The 22,566-nt window shown below is 31.6% G+C and overlaps 3 protein-coding genes across 4 annotated transcripts; all 3 read right to left on the bottom strand.

Moving 5' to 3' along the window:
* Positions 1-7,946: 7,946 nt before the first annotated feature.
* Positions 7,947-12,636, bottom strand: LOC139095044 (coiled-coil-helix-coiled-coil-helix domain-containing protein 10, mitochondrial-like). Its single transcript, XM_070646291.1, has 3 exons — positions 12,546-12,636; positions 8,929-8,992; positions 7,947-8,518 (listed from the first exon to the last, which is right to left on the bottom strand). Exons 1-3 carry the CDS (start codon positions 12,634-12,636, stop codon positions 8,107-8,109), a joined length of 567 nt encoding a protein of 188 aa, XP_070502392.1. The 3' UTR covers positions 7,947-8,106.
* A 392-nt stretch (positions 12,637-13,028) lies between these two features.
* On the bottom strand, positions 13,029-15,859 carry LOC139095003 (major facilitator superfamily domain-containing protein 8-like). Of its 2 annotated transcripts, XM_070646248.1 has the most exons (5): positions 15,745-15,859; positions 14,714-14,952; positions 14,395-14,647; positions 13,437-14,235; positions 13,029-13,375 (listed from the first exon to the last, which is right to left on the bottom strand). In XM_070646248.1, the coding sequence occupies exons 2-5, from the start codon at positions 14,894-14,896 to the stop codon at positions 13,054-13,056; spliced, it is 1,557 nt and encodes a 518-aa protein (XP_070502349.1). In that variant the 5' UTR covers positions 14,897-14,952; positions 15,745-15,859; the 3' UTR covers positions 13,029-13,053. The 2 variants fall into 2 exon arrangements, with proteins under 2 accessions (XP_070502349.1, XP_070502350.1); XM_070646249.1 differs by lacking the exon at positions 15,745-15,859 and having other exon boundaries at positions 14,714-15,694.
* Positions 15,860-17,011: 1,152 nt separating this feature from the next.
* Positions 17,012-21,385, bottom strand: LOC139095002 (O-acyltransferase like protein-like). Its single transcript, XM_070646247.1, has 7 exons — positions 21,023-21,385; positions 20,748-20,956; positions 19,440-19,657; positions 18,566-19,351; positions 17,994-18,301; positions 17,787-17,932; positions 17,012-17,290 (listed from the first exon to the last, which is right to left on the bottom strand). The coding sequence occupies exons 1-7, from the start codon at positions 21,327-21,329 to the stop codon at positions 17,141-17,143; spliced, it is 2,124 nt and encodes a 707-aa protein (XP_070502348.1). The 5' UTR covers positions 21,330-21,385; the 3' UTR covers positions 17,012-17,140.
* Positions 21,386-22,566: the final 1,181 nt, after the last annotated feature.

The raw sequence follows: 22,566 nt of genomic DNA, 5'->3' as shown, positions 1-22,566 counted from the left end.
TCTGAGTTGCCTGAATTTTAGCAGAAAATTTCTGAGGTGACTTAATAGTTCAGAATTTTGATCTTAAAAATAAGTTAAATTCAGCCGTCCCGTTGACTTCAGGGCAGCCTTGCGTCTTGGCAACAAAGTTTTGGCAATGGTACCCTAGCGAATGCATCATACAGCTCGGGTATAGATCGAATTACCAATTAAAAATCTGAGTTATCTAAATTTGCTTACAAAATTCCTTTAATCTCATTGACAAGTAACATCAACTCCCACTCCCAAATCATCCACAAGCTCCCATCCCTAGGCTTTACATTTTCATATTTTCATGTCTCACATTGTGTTATTTTCGCATCATTGAAAGTTTATCTGAAAATAAAACTTGTAATTCTATGTTCGTTGTATTGTTGTCGTAGTAACATCATACCTACATATCATCACATCACACTCTATGACATGCTATACAGTATCCATCAAACATTTCACTTCATTTATTTACAAAACAAAATGTAGCTTGATTGGCTTTCACTGAATGGACAGAAATAACATTTATACATTTATTTGAATGCTTTACATTATTTGTCCGGTTATGATGTGTAAGCAGAGTTAGTTGATTATGCTATTTGTGCAATGGGATGTGATGAGTTTCTTTTGCTTCTTTATCAGTATGTAGACTAGTAATGATAATCGAATTATATGAATATGTGGATGATGTTGGTTAGTGGACGTTGATCGTGATCATAATTATAAATCATTATGTTTAGAACTTATGCAAGCTTCATTTATGCTTACTATGTTGTATTTTGAGATTTTATGTGTCTGATTTGCAGGGGCATACGATGAATTTAAGAATCTATCAAGATTGGAACCTGGTTAAGGAAACACATTCCTTTTTGGATCACAAGGAACTCAATTTTACTAAATTGTCCAAATATGACTGCATTCCACGCTAATTACCTTTGTTATTTACGCAATTAAACTTGTCTAATTCACACTGATTATCAAATGTCCTCAAATCTTCGATGCACAAAATGGAAAATATTCTTTGAAATTTGACATAGCAAGCCTTCCGCCAAACGAAGATGCAATAATTAATGCAAATGATATGAGAGTCAAATATACCGAATTCATTAGAAATTAATAATTCAAAGGCTAATCACAGACTAATTAGATTTCGAAGCTGATGATAGACTGGCATTAAATATTAATTTATTGTTCCCTTAAATACCGTTTGATAAGTTATTAGGAATGAAATTTAATTAAGTTAAGATTTGATGAACAATTAGTTGTACAATTTAGTGGAAGTCAAATATTTTGAATCGGCTAAAGTCTTTTTATGCAGGCAATAATTTAATAAATGCGCCACTAATCCAGGCAACGCATCTAATATAGATGATTGCTGCTGAGAAATAAAGGTCTGAATTTGATGGTTTAATTGCCAAAAGCATCTAAAAACATAAACTGTCATAAACTGTTACAGTTGGCATTATTTCAATGTCTTCCAAACGGATCAATGGATCACATTGATCAACATCCCCAAAAAAGAAAGTACGGATCGATGTCTAATAGCATTGTCTACATCATTTCAGATATTCAACACTGAAATTACAAAAGATACAATCCCCCACCCAACAATGATGCCCCATCACCCCAAGAGATATTCATCAATTGTCCATTGCGTGTCTACAGCTTGTTAATTTCACTCGATTATTGTTATGACTTCTTCTTGTTGCCCAAATATTTCGTTATCATAACGCATTTTATCTTCATTTTACCATCGTGCTGCATAAGTAGTTAACAAGATTCTTTATAGAAAAAAATGTTTCTCCTTCCATTGATAAATGTCGGTCGCCATCTGTCAATTTTTCTTGTTCAATTTTGCTAATGGGATTCCACAGAAGAAAGGAAGAAGAAAAAAAAGGCAAAGAAAAATTATTGCAGTGGAAGGAGGTGAAGCTAAAGAATTTGGAAAGGTCCTCTGATCTTTCGTTCCCTTTTATCTATTTAACTTCCTTTACTTTCTTCTTTTTTTTTTGATACACATACATATTCTATGCTGAATTCACGCACTTATGCTAATTCAAAAGACATCGTCATAAAAATGTTATAGTGACGGTCATAAAATGATGAAAATTATGAAAAGAGGCAATTTTTTTGCTATGTGAATATAAAAGTGTCGTAGGTAGTCTTGTATAATGTCCTATCTCATCATTTTAGATACGTTAGAACGTGCATGCTTAATATTTTGTTGATATTTACAAATGAGTTTACAACCGCCTACATGAGATGCTTTTGAGGTGCTCTGTTTTGTAGATGATTGAGGGTATCATGCCTGTTTGTCTGGGTCAGTGTTTTCCAAACCTGCTGCTGAGCTTGAACTAATAATGTCACGGTAGCAATTTGGACAACACTGGTCTATGCAAATTTTAATTGATGCTGATTCTGATAGATTAAGTTGTATAAGCTCACGACATTTCCATTTTGAAGCACTTACCTAGATCTCGAAGTCTATTCGGATTTTGCATTGGAAATATGACTACAAGTCCTGACATCAAGGATATGCCTAAGTCGAACCAAGTTTCAGCTGAGTTCCATAACAATGAAATCAATTCTGTCCATTCCCCAAAATTCTCCTTACTTCCTCACACCAAACAGATTTTCTAACTTACAATCTTCTATACCTTATCATCACTTGCCATCAAAGCTCTCAGAATAAAGAAAATTTAGATAAGGAAGAGAAAAAAAATCATAAAATTTACTAAAATTACCTTAATTTCCTCCCACTGCAGAAGCAGCAATAATGTTTGACACAAGAATCAAGGCATGATCATGCTTCGAGATTTAATTATCACATTTTTTTCTCCCTAAACAACAGAGACAATAAGTATGTACACGAGTACAAGTCACATAAGATGAAATGTCAAATGAGACATCCGAAAGAAAATTGTCATTAAATGTACAACAAGAGAATGAAAGGAAGACACAGCAAGTATAGAGTTAATAGTCATGATGCCTTTTTGTAAAAGAATTGTACATTTTATACTAAACTTAAAAGTTTATTAAAGCAAGTCACGTAACATTTACCACTGGTTTACTCCTTACATTCACTCTATGCCACTCTTTTTTTGACGATTCTATTCATCTAGTCATTGTACTCAGTATTCATACACTGATATTAATTTTAGAGAATGAATTTCTACATCCAACAACTTCCTTGTGTCATTGTTGGATGTGATGCATATGATATGCGATTCATGCTGGTTAAAAAAAATAGGAGAGAAGAGAGAAAGTGATTTCGGGGTGGATTTGTGGTTTTGGTTAGGCTTGTGAAACTAAAATTGACAATATATACTGTACGAATATGTGTTTATGGCCAGCTGGTTTGGTTAGTTGGCGAAAAAATGCAACAAATGAAAAAAGTTGTTGAATGAATTTTTAAAGGATCAAGTTCAACAGTCCAATTAAAACCACCAAAAAGGAATTAAGCCGTGGCAAGATGTAAGGCTTAAATAAAACAAAGCTCGTAGAAGACCGAAGAACTTCTGGAAGGAAGCTGTCGACAGAGACAGTAATGCGTTTAATATTGGCAATTGACAGGCGATAGCACCTGTTTTAAGCAACATCTGAGGGAGGTCATGGATCACAGTTGATCTGTACGGCCATCGAAGTAAGTAAGAGCTCGAAATCGACTCAAGTCCTTATAAAATACGAGTTGACTTTGAGCTATGGTATCAAATCAATCAGTTATACCGTAACAGGCAAATAACATGCTTTTATGGAATAGAATTACCATAACGGTACCCAAAAGCGGTCCCTTTGCCTCAGGAATGATGGAACTCCACTCATAACCCTCAATTTTCAAAATATTAATTGCCTTAATATCGACAAAACTCAATCGACGAGAAAATAAAAATCCAGAAGTCAATTAAGAGATTTATGGCAATTCAAACATCTCCAAAAAAACGAGAGCACTGCCAAGAGTTGAAAATTTCACAATTAATTGTTGCATGTGCACATGAGACTAATTTATTTCATTGTCAATCGAATCTCTTGAAATGTTTATATTCAGCCCGAAACCAAACAAAACAGCACAAAAAATAAATAAATAAAAAGTTTTCCTCATTCTCAAATCGTTAGTGATAAATGGCCATAATAAAGGCGAATCTTTATGTTGAGGCATTAAAAAAAAAGAGAGAGCCTTAATTCTTCTTGTTTGGTGTCTATTTTATAGTCTATCGAATAAAATTTATTTATCGAAATGCAAAAATGTTTTATTTTCTCATCATCGTGTTCCAGTTTAGGCCTTTTCATGTCTGTTGTGAATGCAAAGTGACTTATTAATTTGCCTCAGGGGAGACATAAATTAAGAAGGCTCATCCACTTCGTTTTACATTCTCTTTCTGTGTCTATTTTCACGTCCAGTTTGATGTGAAACTTTAGTTTAACTTGAATCTACTTATATTCATATGTATGTTTTATGGATATCTAATACAATTTTAAGGATGTTCTAATGTGTGATAGAAAAATAATAAAAATTTATTTAAATGGGTTTTATGTTCTATTTTTGAAAAAGAGGTGTTTATTGAATTTATTTTGGACGTGAGAATGACGCAAATGTTTTAATTTTGTATTATAATTATTTCCGGTGCTGTTATTGATATTGTTTAGCAACCGAAAATAGAATTATTGAAAATTTGTTCTCAATTGTAATAAATGAATAGAAAATTCGTAACGACTTTTTAAAATTCAAATTAGATATTTTACCTGTCAAAATTAAGTCATCTCAGATTATTTGCAAAATTTCGTCCTGTATACACTCAAAATTTGCAAACTAATGCAGAATTAGTAGTTAAATAAAGTAACTAACACCGTAAATCAACAAAAGAGGCACTGACAGCTTAAATCTATATCGAGGATCAGTTTAATCACTAAATTGTTCAGAAAAAATCAATTCCTTTTTAGCATGAATACAAAGTAAGTTGCAAACTTTAAAATCCTCTTAAGTCTAAACTAAAGCTATTGATTCAATTGATCATTCTACAGCTAACAAACTTAAAGCACTATTCGAAGTGAAGCAAAATATATTTTATTTGAATTGACAATAAGAATAAAATTGTGGATCTAGAATCGTTCAAATAAAAAATGCATTAATTCCTCATCATATTTCTTGGAAACACATGCTCACCAAATGACTCTATGGATAGAATACATAAAGATAACCACTAAAAAAACCAGTACGACTGACGTTAGCAAAAAACTGCAATTTATTATAAAAGCATCAATAAAACATTAAAATTATATCTCATTCTACCTTTTCATTCAATATCGTATTTCTGATATTCGGAATCGTTTCTTCATCATCGTCGTTCTTTCTATTTGCAAGCATTTTCTATTTTTTCATGAGAAAACAATTCAGTTGGATGGGAAGAGATATTGATATGATTTGGGAATGTGTTTGGAAATAGTTATTTAATAGAGAGCTACTTCGCATTGCTAATTCCGTCAGATTGATTCCATTTCATTCTTATCTTCTGTAGCGTGTTTGATAGAACAAATTTTTTATTCAGCAGTGCTTTAAGCTATGATTTAATATGAATTGGTTTAGGTCATTAGCTTTTGGAAGTATACCAATATAAGTAGGACTCGGCAATCGTGAAAACAAACTACACTTGTCAAAAGTTCTGAAACTTCTGAATTACTTCCATCAAAACATTTTAACAACAATCACTCTTTAAGCCACAACTAACAATAGAATGAAAATTCTATAAACTTTTCTCGAAAATTGTCGTGATTTCTTTCAATAACACAACTTCAAGTCATGTACTTAAAATAATGATAAACCATGGACAATGCAGAGCGAGTCTCCAATATTTTTACCATCATTGAAAAGTTCTCTTCCTATTTTTATATTATCATAATAATATTATTATAACAACAATATGTCGACAGATATCAATTTTGTCTGCTTGAAAATTCAACTATGAAAATAAATATTTTGAAGTTCAGGACGAGCGGAAGGAGAACAATTGAGAAAGTGTGTCGTTAGATATCATTAAATTAATATTTGTACAGCATATTATGGTACCATACGTATGTTACTCATTTTGTTGCCCACATGTCAAATCGTATTCAGCATGAGAAATTGCTTAATGTCTTACATTGAATTGAGACGGAGATTTTTTTATGGAATTATGTTGTTGAAATAACACATTGTTAAAGATAGGCATAGAGGATTTAGCTAAAAGATCTGATTCTTTAAAACCACGTGCTTTTTCATTTTTCTTCCAATTTTGCAAAAAATTAAGCAATCAAGCAGTTTTACCATCTTTTACGTGTACAATATCTTTGCTCACATAAAGTATACATTTCCTGAATGTTTAATACATATATAAGTGACTTCAAACGCTAAAACTTTAAGTAAAAACTTTTGATGTGGAACAAATTTAGTAAAATTTATCTGCTAGGTATTTAACTTGCTATTAATAACTACCAGATTATTTAAGTCTATTCTACATATAAATTCAATGTCTTCATTGAAATCAACCTTCATTAAATTTCATAATTCCTTTAAATAGCAATCTTCAAATGATATTTCATGCCATTCAAAAAAGATTTTAACTTAAATTCAACCGCAAAAATGAAAATACTTTTCATCAACGTCTGTTATTGAAAGCTTCTCATTTAATTACCTTAATTAATTTTTCCTCTCATTTTCTATCTCATAAATTTAATAAGCAGAAGATGAAAAAAAAATTGTATTTTTCCTACCTTTTCACATAGCTTCCAAAACACAAAAGATAAAAGATTTATGGAAATGATAAGAAAAACAAAATCGGCTACCTTATTAAGAGTGAAAGTTTTAAAAGCGCATGAGTTTTATAACGAATTTTTGAAATTCAATTTTTTGTTCAAAATGGAATTTGTATTGTTTTGAAAGTGTAAGGTTTGACAAATCTAAATTGTAAGGTTTTCAAACATTTCGTCTAATTCTAAATAAAACCTTTCAATTGATTTTCAAAGCTGTTGTTCGGTTTCAGTCAAATCAGAAACACAGTTTGAATTAAATTTTAACGAATATTTTAAAGCAATTTCAATAAAACTAAAGTGCAAAAACTATTTATACATAAATCCTTTAGAATAAGCTAATTTGTGAAAAAGGATATATAATCATTAGTATTTCATTTGCAGATGAATAAAAACTAATTAACTAATGATGCTTATGATGTTTGTGGAGCAATATTTTTCACTTTTTCTCACATTATTCACTCAATCATGATAATGGAAACGAGTTTATGGAATGAAAATAACTAAGAAGAATTCTAGGAAATTGTTTAAGCTTCAGTCTGAGCTTCAAAGTAAAAGATGTTGAATAACATCTTTGAGATTACTAATAACTAAGTAATTAAAACAGATTTCTGAGATAAGTCTTAAAAGTGATGAAAATTTTGAAATTATTTCTATTTGTGACTCACAGATATGAATGACGTCTTAAAAGGTACGATTGATAAAAACGAGATGATTTTGAAATGGTTGAGACTCATGACTTTCAGGCTGACTAATCGTTGTATTTTGGCCAGGATGATAAAGTAATTTCCGAGGAATTGCTGTCAACATCTAAATATCTTCATTTCATACAGTTTGGTCTAATTTCAAGGATTCAAAAAGATTAACAAATTGGAAATTCCACACAATACCTCAAAAATTCAAACAAAGACATTCACACTCACTATCATTCTATTAAAAAGTCTTTTGTTATCTGTTGAGCGTCATCATCAAAACTTGATAATCGAATGATGCGCAAATTTATTAATTCCTATTTGTTATTATCAGTTATTTTTGTAATATTTCCTAATTTTTTTTATAATCCATCTAAGATTTCTCATTTCATTCTATTTTGAACTTTATCTCATCCATCTAGAAAATTTATGGAAGGATTTATATTATTAAACATAAAATCAGAAAATTTATATAAAAATCAATTCATGTATTTATTGCAGCAGAAAACAGAGGATTTAAAAAAATAGTCGTGTACTAGTTGTTTTTGACAGTAAACAAGGAAGTACGAGGTGATTGTAACAACAAAAAAAGCACATTCATCAAAAAATCCGTCCACAAATTAATTTACATATGGTGAGACGACTTGCACTGTCGGAGAGCTTCATTGAAACCGTCGCATAATGACAAATCTGATTGTTGTTGGGCACATTGAAGGAATTGACGAATTTCCCAGGCACAGGGTCCATTTGCTGTTTGTTGATCAACTGGAGCTGCATATTGTGGTGCTTGTGCAACTGGAGCTGCTTGTTGTTGTTGTGGTTGTGAATCTGATCCTGATCCTGAGAACATTCCTGTGATTGCATGACCCATTGTGTGCCCAATTGCAACACCAGCAGCTGTTGAGGCAATATTTCCTAATAATCCAGGTCCTTGTGACATTGCTGGTGCTGGTGCAGCCACAGCAGCTGGTGGTGCTTGAACTGGTGCATGTGGTGGGGCTGGACGTGGTTGTTGTGGAGCTGCAGTTGCCATTGGTCTAAAAAGAAATATTAATTACATTAATAAACAGTCAATGAATTTCACAATAAACATTTGCAATTGCTGTAAACAAACATCAAGTGAATGGCAAATATCCAACAAAGTTGAACTATGAACGATACAGCATTAGGAAGTATCATCAGATTTTCATCTGTGACGTCACAGACGAAAAATAACAGACAACATTCGAGAACTTTCTTGACATTTTGATATGTTGAAATATTTACTATTTTTATGAAATTTACAGTAGTAAAATTAACAAATTCATGCTAAATGGATCTGTTATCATGAACTAATTTGAATTAATCAATGAAATCTTCCAGAGAAACGATGATGCAACGAGAGTGTAACCTCATCGAAAATATAATCACAATTTTATGATTTAATGCTTCATGATTTGATATTTACCTGCGTTGAGCTGGTGGTGGAGATGCACTAAAACCTCTTCGTGGCAAGTTAATTTTCTTTATTACTTTTGAAAAATTGAATTTAAATTTCACTAAGAATTTTTAGTCTTTGCTCACTGAGTTTTTCTTTTATAATGATTATCGCTTCACAGTTTGCTTCTCTTTTTATTCCTATAAAGAAAGATGCGAAAATTTAAAATTTTCAAAACCGTTATTATCATTGCACATCGGTCCGTCAAAGGGAACGTGTCTTCATTGAAATCAACCTCCGCAATTAAATTTCATAATTCCTTTAAATAGCAATCTTCAAATGAGATTAAAGTTTCGAATGCTCAGTTCAACTTGTTCAAACGTGATTTTAACTTGTTCGGCAACCGGTAGAAACAACAACAAATGAAAATACTTTTCGGAAAAACAACCTCAATCTCAACAACAAGATTCAGTCTGTTATTGAAAGCTTCATGACATTTAATGGAAAATCTCAAAACAAAACAGACAACTTCAATTAACCATTAAGGGCAGAAAAACGTCCTTGAAATCTTCTAGTCGCATAAATTTAATAAGCAGAAGATGACAAAAAAAACAATTTGACTTCTCATGCCAGAATTCCTGTACGATGACAGATTTTTCAACTTCAGCGGAGATAACAGCAATTGCTTCCAAAACAACAAAAGATAAAAGATTATCATGGAAACAACCTAAGAAGAAACCAAAATCGACTCACCGATCCATTAACTAGTGAAAGTTGATGAAACCATGATCAACAACCAACCCAGGAGTTTTATGATCAACGTCAAAAAGGATAAACTGAAATTTAAATTTTTGTATCAAAATGGAGATTTGGGACGACTATTGTTTCACACCTATGCAAACCAGGAACCACAGATGAAATTCGTGCTGGATTGGACGAATCGTAACTTGGAAAAGGTTTTTAAACACGGAAAACATTCGTCTAATTCCAAATAAAACCTTGTCAAAATTGATTTTCAAAGCTGTTGACACGAAAACGACACAATTCAGAAGCTACAGTTCTGTATTTTAATAAAGTACAGAAGGTAACATTTTGGAAAACCTTCGAAAGCAACTGTGTCAACGGCTTCAAAGTAAAGCGCAAAATACTATTTAACAGGCGTAACGGACCTCCTGTTCGAACATGCTTGCAGTTTGTGATGGACAACGTGATTGTAACAATCATTAGTATGTTTCATTTGAACAGATGAATCAAAAACCTGTCCTTACACTAATCGATTGAAACTTATGATGTTCCCAATGGAAAAATAAAGTGTCACTTTTTCGGCGAGAAACATACATTCACTCACATCAATGAAATCAGGAAACGAGTTTATGGAATGAAAAGCTAAATCAACGAACGACATTCTAGGAAATTGACCATCAGGTGAACAACTTCACGAAATCCTGGAGCTGCTCCAAACATCAAAAGCAGTTGAATAATCAGGTCTGAACAACTTACATCACATAGACCAGCTAGGAGTATCCCAGAACCGGTACCAACAACAGAAAACCAGCTTCTGAAACCTTCTCACCAGTCACCATAAAAGTGACAAAATTTTCCACAGCAAATTATTTCTATTCAGTGAAATCAAAACAAAAACCGAAGAAATAGAATGGGGACGGAATTAACAACAGGTCAAAGCCAAAGACCAATAAAATCATCAACAGAACTCAACGCATTTGTGGAAATGGTTGAGACTTCAATTCACTAACCTTCAGGAAACTGACAAGGTCGATCCTGTACCTTCATGGCCAGGGTGATACAAAGGAATTTCACCAGCCCAAGGAAATCGCTGAAATGAACATCTACAGATATCAAATTGCATGTTCATCATCAACTCATTCATCGAATTTCACCAAAAAACCAGAGTACCTACAGGTACAACAAGCTATTAAAGAAGTTGCCAAAATCTACATGAGTCAACATGTTGTAGCACCAAAGTCATCGTAATTTACTGGAACTTGATAACAGCCTTGCAGATAAGATGTTAGCAAATTTCGATTAATTCAGCATAAAACGTTGATTTTGCAGTGCATTTTTGTAACATTTCCTAATTAGAATCGCATCCTAACGTAATTCATCATTTGATCGCATTGATGAACTTTATCTCATCATTGTCATCTAAAACATTTCAACCAAGTTACAACACATTAGAATTATTAAACATCAACGAATCAATAAGCTGCCACATCCTCTCCGTCTAATGAAATTATCATACAAAATAACAAACATCAGAGTATTTATCTGCGGAGACAGAAAACAGAGGAATTAAAAAAATAGTCGTGTACTAGTTGTTTTCATGACAGTAAATCAAGGAAGTACGAGGTGATTGAACAACAAAAAAATGCACAGCACATTCATCAAAAAATCCATCCACAAATTAATTTACATATGGTGACATGACTTGCACTGTCGAAAAGCTTCAAATCGTATATAACTCGTCGCATCGAATGACAAATCTGGATTGTTGTTGCAACACATTAGAGGAGATAGAACATTGATCGAAGTATTCCCAGAACTCATCATGGATCCAGAAACTGTGAAGTTGATCAACTTTGAATCGACAAAGCTGCATATTAATGGTGAAAAGAAGTCTTCGACGAAGATGGCAACGTAGGAGATAATCAAATTGAATTAAACATTCTACAGAAAGTTGTCAAAGACAAAATCTAAGGAACTCTGAAATACAAACTGAGAATAAGCCTTTCAGAAATTGCATGAAACCAAACAGTCTGGAGGATTGCAAAGCATTGCAAGAAAGGTTCAAAATCGATGCCACGCGGTGATTGATGGCAATATCACTAATAATCCAGGAAAAAGCCAGCGTTCTCAGTGACATTGCTTCGTAAAGCTCACGAAAATCCACTTGAGTGCAGCAACAACAGCAGCTACATGGAAGTTGAACTGGAAGCATTGGGTGGTGGGGCTAGTGACGTGCACAGAACTTACAAATGTAGAGGAAATCTCATAGCATTGGAAATCTGAAAAATCCTAAAGCATTAGACGATGTCAACATAATAAACAGTCAATGAATTCATCACCAACACGTCAAATTAACTATTTGCCGAAAGTTGCTGTAAACAAAGCATCACGTAAATGGCAAACCAGCAAACGAAGTGAGCAGCTATAGGCCAATAAGCTTGCTTAGTTCCCTAAGCAAAATTTGGAGAAGTATTGCTATAGAACAATACAGCATTAGGAAGTATCATCAGATTTTCATCTGTGACGTCACAGACGATCAACATCTCACCAACTCATCAAAGTAATCAAAACAGCAATAGACAACATTCGAGATCTTCCTCTTCTGGCATAACGGACTCTTGTTTAAAATGATCAAATTAGGGTTTCATTTTGATATGTTGAAATTTCTCAATTTTCTCAGAAACCAATGAAATCAAATTACAGGAATTTTCACCAACTCTCTACAACATCTACACATATGAATTAACAAATTCATGCTAAAAGGATCTGTTATCATTCTGAACTAATTTGAATAATCAATGAAATCTTCCAGAGAAACGATGATGCATCACAAATAGAGTGGCAACCTCATCAAAAATATAATCACAATTTTATGATTTAATGCTTCATGATTCGATATATACCTGCGTTGAGCTGGTGGTGGAGATGCACTTCTTCCTCTTCAGTGGCATTTTGAGTTGAAACAAACTTTTCTTTATTAGCCGTGAGACCCATTTTGTCCAGCATTTGAACGGAAAAAACACATCTACAAAAACTACAAGTACTACAAAACAAATTCTTGAGAATTGTTCTCAACAAAACAAGATATGAAAGGATATCAGATGAAGCAAAAATACCCTCTATTGAGGACTAAACGAATTTCACTTTTCAGAATAAAATCAAAAACTAAGTCTTGAATGCTAAGCCAGAGTTTTTAAAAATTTAAATACATGATTAAATCGCTATCCAAAGTTTGCTTCTCTTTTATTCCTATAAAGAAAGATGCGAAAATTTAAATCTGTCAAAACCGTTAGAACAAAAACTTACTTTTTTGGCATGATTCTTGTTTTATGAATTTTCCAGAATTTTCTCAAAGGAAAATCAGATGAAAAATAATAAACAAAATGTCAAATTGTGTAAATATAACTTTTATTATCTAATATTATCTTTTTCTGACTGTAAATTTCTTCTCTCACTCATATCTTCCATTTCAACCGTCCGATTCTTAAAATCTTCTATATAAAGTCGATCTTTCAGTAAAAATAACCATATCATTGGTATAAGCATTAAAACTAGCGTGAATAACATAATCACAAGTGTACCAAATCTAGTATAAAGCATTGACACACAAATGGGACCAAAAATTCTCGATAAACAACCTGCATTGGTCATCAGTCCCATCCAATTTCCCTGAGGGCGAGGTCCAAGTACTTTGGAAAAAATTGTTTGAATAAGCGTTAAGCCGATTGGGTATCTAAAAAGATAAAGTATTATATTTAGTTAAAGGAACTAGACATTTAAATGTATTTGCATACCCAAAACTAGTAAGTAAATATCCGATAATAAATTCAGTGAATCCAAGTTTTGGTGTTGTTGTACACCATTTTTGTTCAACAAATGGACATCCTAACACAGCGTCATCATCATCCTTAAATGTAACATACGTTCCATTCTCAAAACCATATTCTTTGGGATATGCTAGCTTTGGAGTTTCAGTTCCGTACGGAATATGCGTGAATCTTCCTAAAATCATGAGGAAGAATCCTCCGTATATCAATACATCATTTTCTTTGAACTTTTTACACAATGGTGATATCATCATAAATGTTCCACATGCAATAATTCCACCGGCAGTCATAATATATGCCATATTTTCCAGTGCTTCTTTCTTTGTCCATGCAAACTGGTCCATCGTTAAAGGTGTTGCCAGACTCTCGAGTAATACAAAATTAAACACAAACACGAATAATGAGAAGATTAAAGCCCACGACACAAGATAATCCGGCTTTATTGCTTTCCATGTCTCCTTTTCAGATTCTTTTCCATGCATCAACATTTGTTCACGTGCCGCAACTCGTTTGTCTTGGAAAAACTTTGGAAGGAATAAAATAAGATTAAGTAATCCCAAGAAGACATTTAGCCATCCTGGCGCCGTATACATTGACAATGGAATATTGTAAAACATTTTAATTCCATCGCCGCCAAGTGGTGTAAAAAGTCCTTGAAGCATCGGTCCGAAAATAAATCCTAGAGTCTGTGCAAGGGTCAATAATGAAACAGCTTTGGTTCTCTCTTTAAGTGTAGTTGCTGCTGATACGTAACTTCTGCAAATTACTAATAAAACGCAATTTCGTGTTTGTTAATTTGAAAGAGTCATTATTTTCAATTAATGGAGTTGCTTAATGGTGTGCCAAGATATCTACGTTCACTCATGATTACAACATTTGGAATGACACTCCATGATTTTAGCTCACCATCAAGTAATTAACTCACCGATATTCGCAGACGAAACTCCAACAAAAAATCTAGCAAACACCATCCAACATTTTACATTATTCTCCACAATGTCTAAACAAGAGTACATGGCACTTGCGAAACAAAAAATTATCATTGACACGATAAATGGCGTACGAACTGATGATGCCTTGTTTGCCCACCATCCGAATATTGGCGAAAATATAAATTGACCTAATGGATTTGCGGCAATGATATAGCCCATAAACTCCTTTCCAGCATTTTTGTCTAACTGTATATAAACAATAAAATAATGACTTCATTTTCTTTAATAACCGTGCGATTCTGTTTTTTATACCTTATCTAAGTACGGCCAAATGCCAGTCAAAATAATTGAGAATCCAAGTGTCATGAGAAACATTGTGAAGTAGATGATTTTGAGAGATAATTGTCTCACTCTTCTCTCTTCTGGTGTCTCGAGAATTTGTACTTTATTTGATGCTTCCGCATCTAATGAATTTAATTCACTTTCGTTCATCATGCAAACTATTTTAATTGATGTTGATGTGTCTGGGTCTACTCTATTACTTTAATAATCTACAGTATAAAATGTAAACATTGTTAAAACTTAAAAATCATTCTCAAGTGGCTGATTTTTACTCTCTTATCGTTTATATAGAAAATATTTTTTATTCATATTCTTTTCATATTTCAAGTTCACTACTCTAGACCTTTATTTATAAATATATATAAAAACTAGAAACAACACTTGTTAGTATTAGCGGAAATGTCTAACTAAATGTCACATTAAACGTGTGAAAAAAGTGTTGTTGCCGTGCACGTTCTTATTTACGATAGAATGGCTTTCTTGGATTCAAATTTTGATATTTTGCAGTCAAAATATTGGCGCGAAAACAAAGAAATTTGGAAATTAAGAATTTGAAGAGTTTCACTGATTTTTAAATAGAATCTCAATCAAGAATAACAAGAATATGCAGCCAAAACAACTTATCTGTATTTGAACATCGAAATACTTAAACAAGATTATTAATATCTAAACAACTTCAAAAACTGGAAAATCACATTTAATTCGCACTGATTATTATTAATACTTAGCAGCAAGATAGTCATCATATTCTTCACAGTTTCTGCTGCATGAACTTTACATTTCTTAATCACAAACTCGATAAAAAAGACAGACAAATAGATTAAAAGTTCATAAACCCTTCGCGACTACGAGAAATGAAAATTATATAGACTCATTACAAAATTTATTTATTTTCGAGCATTGACGCCTCTTTGTATGTATTTTTTTCGTTTCACAATTTTATGTAACATGCTCTTAAAAATATTATTGTAGCACAATTTTTAAAAATGATTTTTCTCTACCTTTAATGTGAATTTTAATTAATTTTTGTATTGTAAAAAATCTTTTTTCATTATGCAAATAATTTTAAATTTTGTTTTTCAATATTTTTTTACTTCTGCTTCTCACAGTTGTGCATGGTAAACTGATATTCATTCAGTTTTTTTTTTTTTTTGATTCGTCACAACGAATTTTTCTTTTCTCATTCTCTCAATAAAATAACAAACTGCATCACGATCACAATCAAGCAACATGTGCTCCTGTATAGTGGTGTTAAACTGTTTAGTTCATTCAATGCTTCTATGCTGTAAAATTTTTGAGTAATTGATTTCTTTCTAACAAAGAAAATCTGATTAGTATTTGTAAGCAGATCTGTGGATGTATAGGTGGAGCATAAAATAACATTATGTGCTCTTAGAAGATGTGAGCGATGTAGCACTAACAAAAACAGCTGTTTAGGGGGTAACGTATGAGAATATTACATTATAAATAATTCTTAACTTCTTTTTGTTCATTAAGTCTTTGAATTTAAAAATCTATTTATTATTGTAATGTATTGCTAATTATTGAGCATTATACCTCGGCATTCTGCGCATTTGCTTCCTCAAATTAATTTTAGATTACAGCATCCAGTGTAGTCATTGGCATTAGGTTAATAAAATAGCTGGGATCTGAGAGTTCTAGAAACCAGATGAAACCCCTTTCTTTGATGCCTTTGACGAATGTCATAGATGCATAGGTGTGGCAACTAACGATTAAGCCCAAAATCCCTAAATATATAATAAATGGGAAGTCCCTAATGCGTTAAACGAATAATTTTCAATAATAACCCCGAGCGACAGAATAAAGTCATTAAGACACTACAAGGTCATCGTATTAACAAAAAGAAGGCACATATAAAATATATGGCGCAGTGTGTCGATCGGACTGTTGTTTTTTGAACATTGATTATCTGTCTAGAATCTAGATTAAATTCTCTAAACAGTAATCTTGCCTTCTTAACTATAAAACGTATAATTAGTTAAATAGTTCTTGCCTAAAGCAATTCACATTCTTCCCAAACAAGATTGAATTTGCAAAAGAATAAAAAATCTTGCGGTTTAAAGATTTTTTGCAACTTTTATTGTCTTATGGTTCTTTAAAACTACAAACCGGCTTTTGTGTTTGTATTTATGACATTAACTTATTAGCTTGTTTACTGAAATATATTAAATAATGAGAAAATTAATTTGTTTCCATTTATTTACAAATGAAGCTTACAAAGGAATGACTAAGACTAATCCTGATAACCTTTTAAATTTACATGACATTTGTGAATGCATACGAAGATTTCGAAAATTTAAAATAATTTTATTACATCTAAAATATCAAATCTCACAAACCTTTTTATAGAAATACAATAAATAATACATTATTTACTCATTCATCCTTATCACTTTTAGTTGAGTTTATTTTCTCAGGTAGCTTCTTATCAAATAAAATCTTCTTTATGTTCCCAAAAGGTAATTCAATTAGTAAAGTCAACAGGAAAGCACCAACAACTATCAAAAGCAATTCATTAAGATGAAACTGAAATGAAACGGAAGTAAAATGATAGGATTAAGTTCAATAATAGATTAAATGTCATAAGATTATATTCGCTGATGAATATAAGCACTAAGGGGGTATAATACATCAACTGGACTTTAAATGTAAATATTATACAAAAATTATTAATCATATTAATCAATCTCGTGCAGTAAAAGCAGTTTCGTCATTTTGATTTTTATGATTAGCAATCAATTTGTAAACAATGATAATAACATTATATTAGGTACTTCATTATTATCATCTCGAATTGCGAATACTTCAATTTAATAACATCTATACAATCTATATGGAACTGCCGTAAAATATAATATTGTTTAATTTTTGGAAATTTGATTTGATGGGAAATCCAGTTTTGAAGTCTGTTTTTTTCAATAATCTGAATCTGAAGAATCCAAAATCGAGACTTGATCGCGACTAAGCAAATATTGCCATTTACCATTTATAAAATTAGCATTCTTCTAGTTTTCACACTTACCATTTGATTATATGCAGTAAAATATATTGGACCTCTCAAAGATCCCAGAAGATAGTTGAATATTTGGAACTGATAGAGGTATATTCCATATGACAATGCTGATGTCACTTTAAAATACTTCCATTCAAAAAATCTAGTAAATTTGTCTATAAAAGATGATTAATGAAAATAATAGATCAAAAATTGAATGATTGTTCAAATATTTACTTCCACTTTGATGATGGGAAACGTAAATAATCCATGCGAAGAAAGCACAAAAGAGATTTGGTGTTACTGCAGAGAATATTGCCATATTAAGTGGTGAATAAGCATAATGAACGAGTGATGCTAGCACCATAACTACAACCATTCCAGCTGTAGCAGCAATCCATCCTATATTAACAAATTTTGAACCTAATTTTTGAGGTTGTTGATTTCTCAAGATGTATCCCATTAAGATTCCAATTGAATATGACGTAAAACGATATGGCGGAATTCCATACATAAAGTTTGCTGTCTCCAACATTTGTTTTTGACTGAAAAATTGAGAATAAATTAGTTTGAAGCAGTTTAAATCGCACAGAGAACGAATTGACTTCAATTTAATGCATATTTGCGTTGATAGGATTTACACACTTCAAAAGAAGTTCTAATTATAACCCTGAACGGAATTACCCAAATGTTTAATTGAAGTTTCTTTCAATAAACAAGATTAAGACCTTATATTTCAATTCGCTACCTTGTTTTCTTTGTCTTTTAATCAACCTAATAAGATTAATCCACAAAACTTTAATACTTACGTACTAGCGAATCTTACGTAGATCACCAAGTCCGTCATATAAGTGACGTAAAAGCGCGCAACTGTTGAAAGCGCGCCAAGAATTAGAATAATAGTTATGTTATGCTTAGGAAACTTGTGTAGATATACAAGAAGAGGTAACGATGCTATAAATATGACGAAATCAGTTCCAACATGATGTAAATTAAAGTTGCAGATATTTTCAAATCCGAACCAATTTTGAATCATGAATAAATTCATCCAGCCATTCTTCTTGCAGATATCTGCTGTTGCAGTGACGGAATCTGGCCAAAGTGGACCATTTCCAAGTATCGGTAGAATAAACGTTGAAATTAACATTAAAGCAATTATAGGTGGTATAATTCTAAAATATCTCGCAGCAATCTCCTTTACAACGTTAATCTTTTGTCCTTTATTGAGTTTGCCGACTATAGAATGAGTCGACAGCAATCCACTAAGCATCAAGAATACTTCTGTGAATAAAAATAATGCTCGCAATGGAACTGAAACAAATGAATTATATAACTCAGATGTTTCAACTTTGTTGATTATTGGCTGGAAGTAAACTCCCATTGTTTTATGTCCCATTATTAGCATAAGACTGTTTATGATCCTAATGCCATGTAAGGATGGAATTTCTCGTGGACTTATGTCTGTTGACATGATTTCATTAAAGTTTTTCTTCATCGAAAATGCCATTAAAGTCTCATTCTTTTGAGATTGTAATGAGTTTAAGTCATAGATGGTGGCTACACATGATATAATTAAAAGCAGCAAAAAAAATGCTCTGAAAATAAAAGCAAATATATGCTTTAGTCATACTGAATTATTTAATATTTTATGACGTCTACTTCTTTGTTGGTATATCTACTTACATAGTCAATTTCGATTCATTGCTTATACTAATCCATGAAAATTCTTCTTGTACCTGACAATTCCGTTCTTTGACTTTCATATGTATTGAGATCAAATATTTTCCAAATTTTTGTTCAATAGTATTACGTAAAGCTATTTCTAATTCCTTATAATTACATATTGATGGCATACAAACACCCCAAAATATTGTGGACGTTCTTGGGAGAATGTGAGTCACCTTAAAATATATTGCAAGAATAAACTAATTAGCATCCAAAAATAAAGTGAAATTCGCAACTGTACGTTTGACGTCAATGAGTAGAATGAAGGGTCTAAAGATCATGGAAATATTGAAATGACTAACTATCACTGAACCGTTTACGGATCATTCATAAATGATGTTCATACGAAATTAAGAATATGAAACACTTTTGTTTATTCGGCTATCTATAGAGCCATGGGTAGATTATATTTGATTCCCATTCCCTCCCCCCTATCCCTACACCTGAACGTAATAAGTGAACGACTCCCAAAGAGAAAAGAAGAAAAAATTCTTTCCAGCTCATGAATGAACAGATAAACGTCAATGCAATGAGTTTGCTTTTTAGCTGTCCTAAAAAGAGTTTTTAATGAGAACGGGAAGAAACGACCAATAACAATTTAGCTAAGCGTAAAAAATTATTTATTACAGAGTAACATTTATCAGGAATACGATCAGTGTTGTAGTAAGGTTTTTGGCGCTCCGGATCGAATCAAATATTCTCTGTTTCTTTTCACTTCTTCTTATTACACTACTGTTAACGTCAATGTGAATGGTCCATGTGCTAAATTTGGAAAATCAAACATCAATGAAGATGTTATGATTGTGTATGTCCGTGTATGTAGTATCATGATAGGTCATGTTCAATTCAATTTAATCTTTTGTGATTTGTTTTGGAATGCTATTCTTTGGGTTCGGTAAGTAAAATTCGGGAAAGGTGTGGAATTCACTTTTTGAAAGCTCAATTAAGTTGATGCTGTTCAAAGCTCAGATAGACAATCTGACAATTTTTAAATCCTTTGTTTGAAATATTTGAGATCTTAGTAAATTCATAAAAATGTCTTTATCCCAACTTTATCCATTATAAAGAATGAACAAATGATTAAACTTGATGCCCAACTCTAAATGAGCAAAGTCCGTAAAAATGAATCACTTAAGTTGAATTAAATTCATTATGAATCTATTGAATATTTTTGTTTGAATGATTGCTTTTTCCAAACTTTTTCTTCTTATTTAATTTAACATTATACTGACGTGCTCATAACAATGATAAATCCTAGAAACTTACGTCATTGAGTTCATTTTTATATGGCTCATTAGCCAAAATCAAGCTCTTGAAATGCTTAAGGTGAGTTTGAATCTCAAACTGGATCTCAGCAAGACAATATTTTCCTTGAAAATTCTCAACTTTTGATTCTAGACACTCGTCAAAATCACCGAAATTATTAGTACTTCCTCTTAAGATTCCACTTCCGATTTTTGCACTAGCATCGAGGACTGTAAAACATTTATTTTTTAATTAATTATTTAATTATCTTAATTAAAATTGGATTTTTTTCTCACTTCTAAGAGCATTTAAATCAAACAACTTTGCACGATGTTCCAATATTTTAATTGAATTTTTACATTCCTTTGAAATCTCATCACTTGTAAAATTTAGATTAAATTCACTGTAGTCGAATTGAAAATCATATTCATCACTTGGATTTATAGAATTATTAATTACTAAATTAGATCCAATATATTCATTATTATCACAACTTTTGTTAAACTTCAACCCCGATTCGCCACTATGACTTTTAATTAATGGTAACAAAGATAAAATGATAATTAAATTCCATAAATTATTATTTTGCTGTCTTGCAGACATTATTTGGTAGAAAGATTGTTATGCGACCTGTGTGAGTTCTAAAGATATACTATAAGATTGAGAAATAATACCGTGTGGCTTTATATCTTAAGAAACATATGATCGCGGTAGATTTGTTTCTTCTCTTTTCTCAATTATTTTGGGAGATAGGTACTCAAAAAGATGAACATAAAACATGATCGAAAATGATGGAAATTGAAACAGGAATAAGTGAGCATCATACATGAGTTAAGTTAAGTTTACGTATTTTTACGCATTATTGTTCGAAAATGAAGACATTTAGACTTGTAACCATGACTGATGCTGGTATTCCTTAAAAAACCTGAAATACACATTCATCATCCTGATTAAATCAAGTATGGCGAAATCTGGTGATATTTATCAACAAACATATTTATTTAACAAGTTTCACAAAGTTCATCGTTCAGCTAATAATCAAGAGCGTATAATCATTTGTACTAAGACAATTCCACAGATTTGTTAAATTCCGATAAAAATTATAAATTTTATGAATGAAATTATTTTTTGTACGAAAAAGGTATTTTTGGCGGTATTGCACTAAAATGTCAAACGTAACTAAAGTGTCATTAATGAAAAACGAATGTACTCCTTAGGTCTTATATTTACGTGTTATAAATGGATTCAACCATCTAGAAGAAATGCTTGATATTTTATTTAATTAAAATAATGTTCTTGTTAATGATCCATACATCACTAAATTTATTCAGAAATTAATTTTACCTAAAACGAAAAAGGAATAACTAAGGAATATTGAAATATTTTTTGTATCTGTCACATTAAATTAATTAAAATAAATATGATTAATCTGCTAAATGAAAAGAAATTTGCACAAAAATTGCAAATATTCAAGAAGTGAGGATAAACAGATTAAAATCATATGATTGTGAGATGAATTATTATTAACATTTCACTTTAATCAATTAAACTTTTGATATATCACAAAATTTTTCTGCACATTTTTTTATGTAAACAAACAACTAAAAAAAACTAAATATTGCAAAAATGTCCATAATTGTCTTTTTGTCGAGAATCACTCTAAATCCTGAAATCATAACTGTGGAATCGCCCATAAACAATTTCCTAAATAATGAAATTAGTATACATAAAAGTAATATTTTATAAACATATTCTCCGCTTCCGTCGAAAAAGCTATAAGTACTAGTTATTTGTTAGTCATACTTTTTCCCACTACGATTCCCTTTATTCGAAATATAAG

Source organism: Chironomus tepperi, unplaced genomic scaffold (assembly GCF_022539635.2).
Source record: "Chironomus tepperi strain 1889 unplaced genomic scaffold, CSIRO-AGI_Ctep_v1 contig_359, whole genome shotgun sequence".
Classification (NCBI taxonomy): Eukaryota; Metazoa; Arthropoda; class Insecta; order Diptera; family Chironomidae; genus Chironomus; species Chironomus tepperi.
The sequence above is the reverse complement of the archived record's forward strand: the minus strand, read 5'-3'. Positions and strand labels throughout refer to the sequence as shown.

Excerpts from the sequence above, each read along its gene's own strand:
- LOC139095044 (XM_070646291.1), bottom strand. The coding sequence starts at position 12,636 with ATGGGTCTCACGGCTAATAAAGAAAAGTTTGTTTCAACTCAAAATGCC. Across the intron at positions 8,993-12,545 it reads CCACCACCAGCTCAACGCAG|TAATAAAGAAAATTAACTTG; the intron begins GTATATATCGAA and ends ATTTTTCAAAAG. Across the intron at positions 8,519-8,928 it reads CCACCACCAGCTCAACGCAG|ACCAATGGCAACTGCAGCTC; the intron begins GTAAATATCAAA and ends ATTTCTTTTTAG.
- LOC139095003 (XM_070646248.1), bottom strand. The coding sequence starts at position 14,896 with ATGATGAACGAAAGTGAATTAAATTCATTAGATGCGGAAGCATCAAAT. Across the intron at positions 14,648-14,713 it reads TTTGGCCGTACTTAGATAAG|TTAGACAAAAATGCTGGAAA; the intron begins GTATAAAAAACA and ends GTTTATATACAG. Across the intron at positions 14,236-14,394 it reads AGTTTCGTCTGCGAATATCG|TAATTTGCAGAAGTTACGTA; the intron begins GTGAGTTAATTA and ends GCGTTTTATTAG.
- LOC139095002 (XM_070646247.1), bottom strand. The coding sequence starts at position 21,329 with ATGTCTGCAAGACAGCAAAATAATAATTTATGGAATTTAATTATCATT. Across the intron at positions 20,957-21,022 it reads TGATTTAAATGCTCTTAGAA|TCCTCGATGCTAGTGCAAAA; the intron begins GTGAGAAAAAAA and ends AATGTTTTACAG. Across the intron at positions 19,658-20,747 it reads ATAAAAATGAACTCAATGAC|GTGACTCACATTCTCCCAAG; the intron begins GTAAGTTTCTAG and ends ATATATTTTAAG.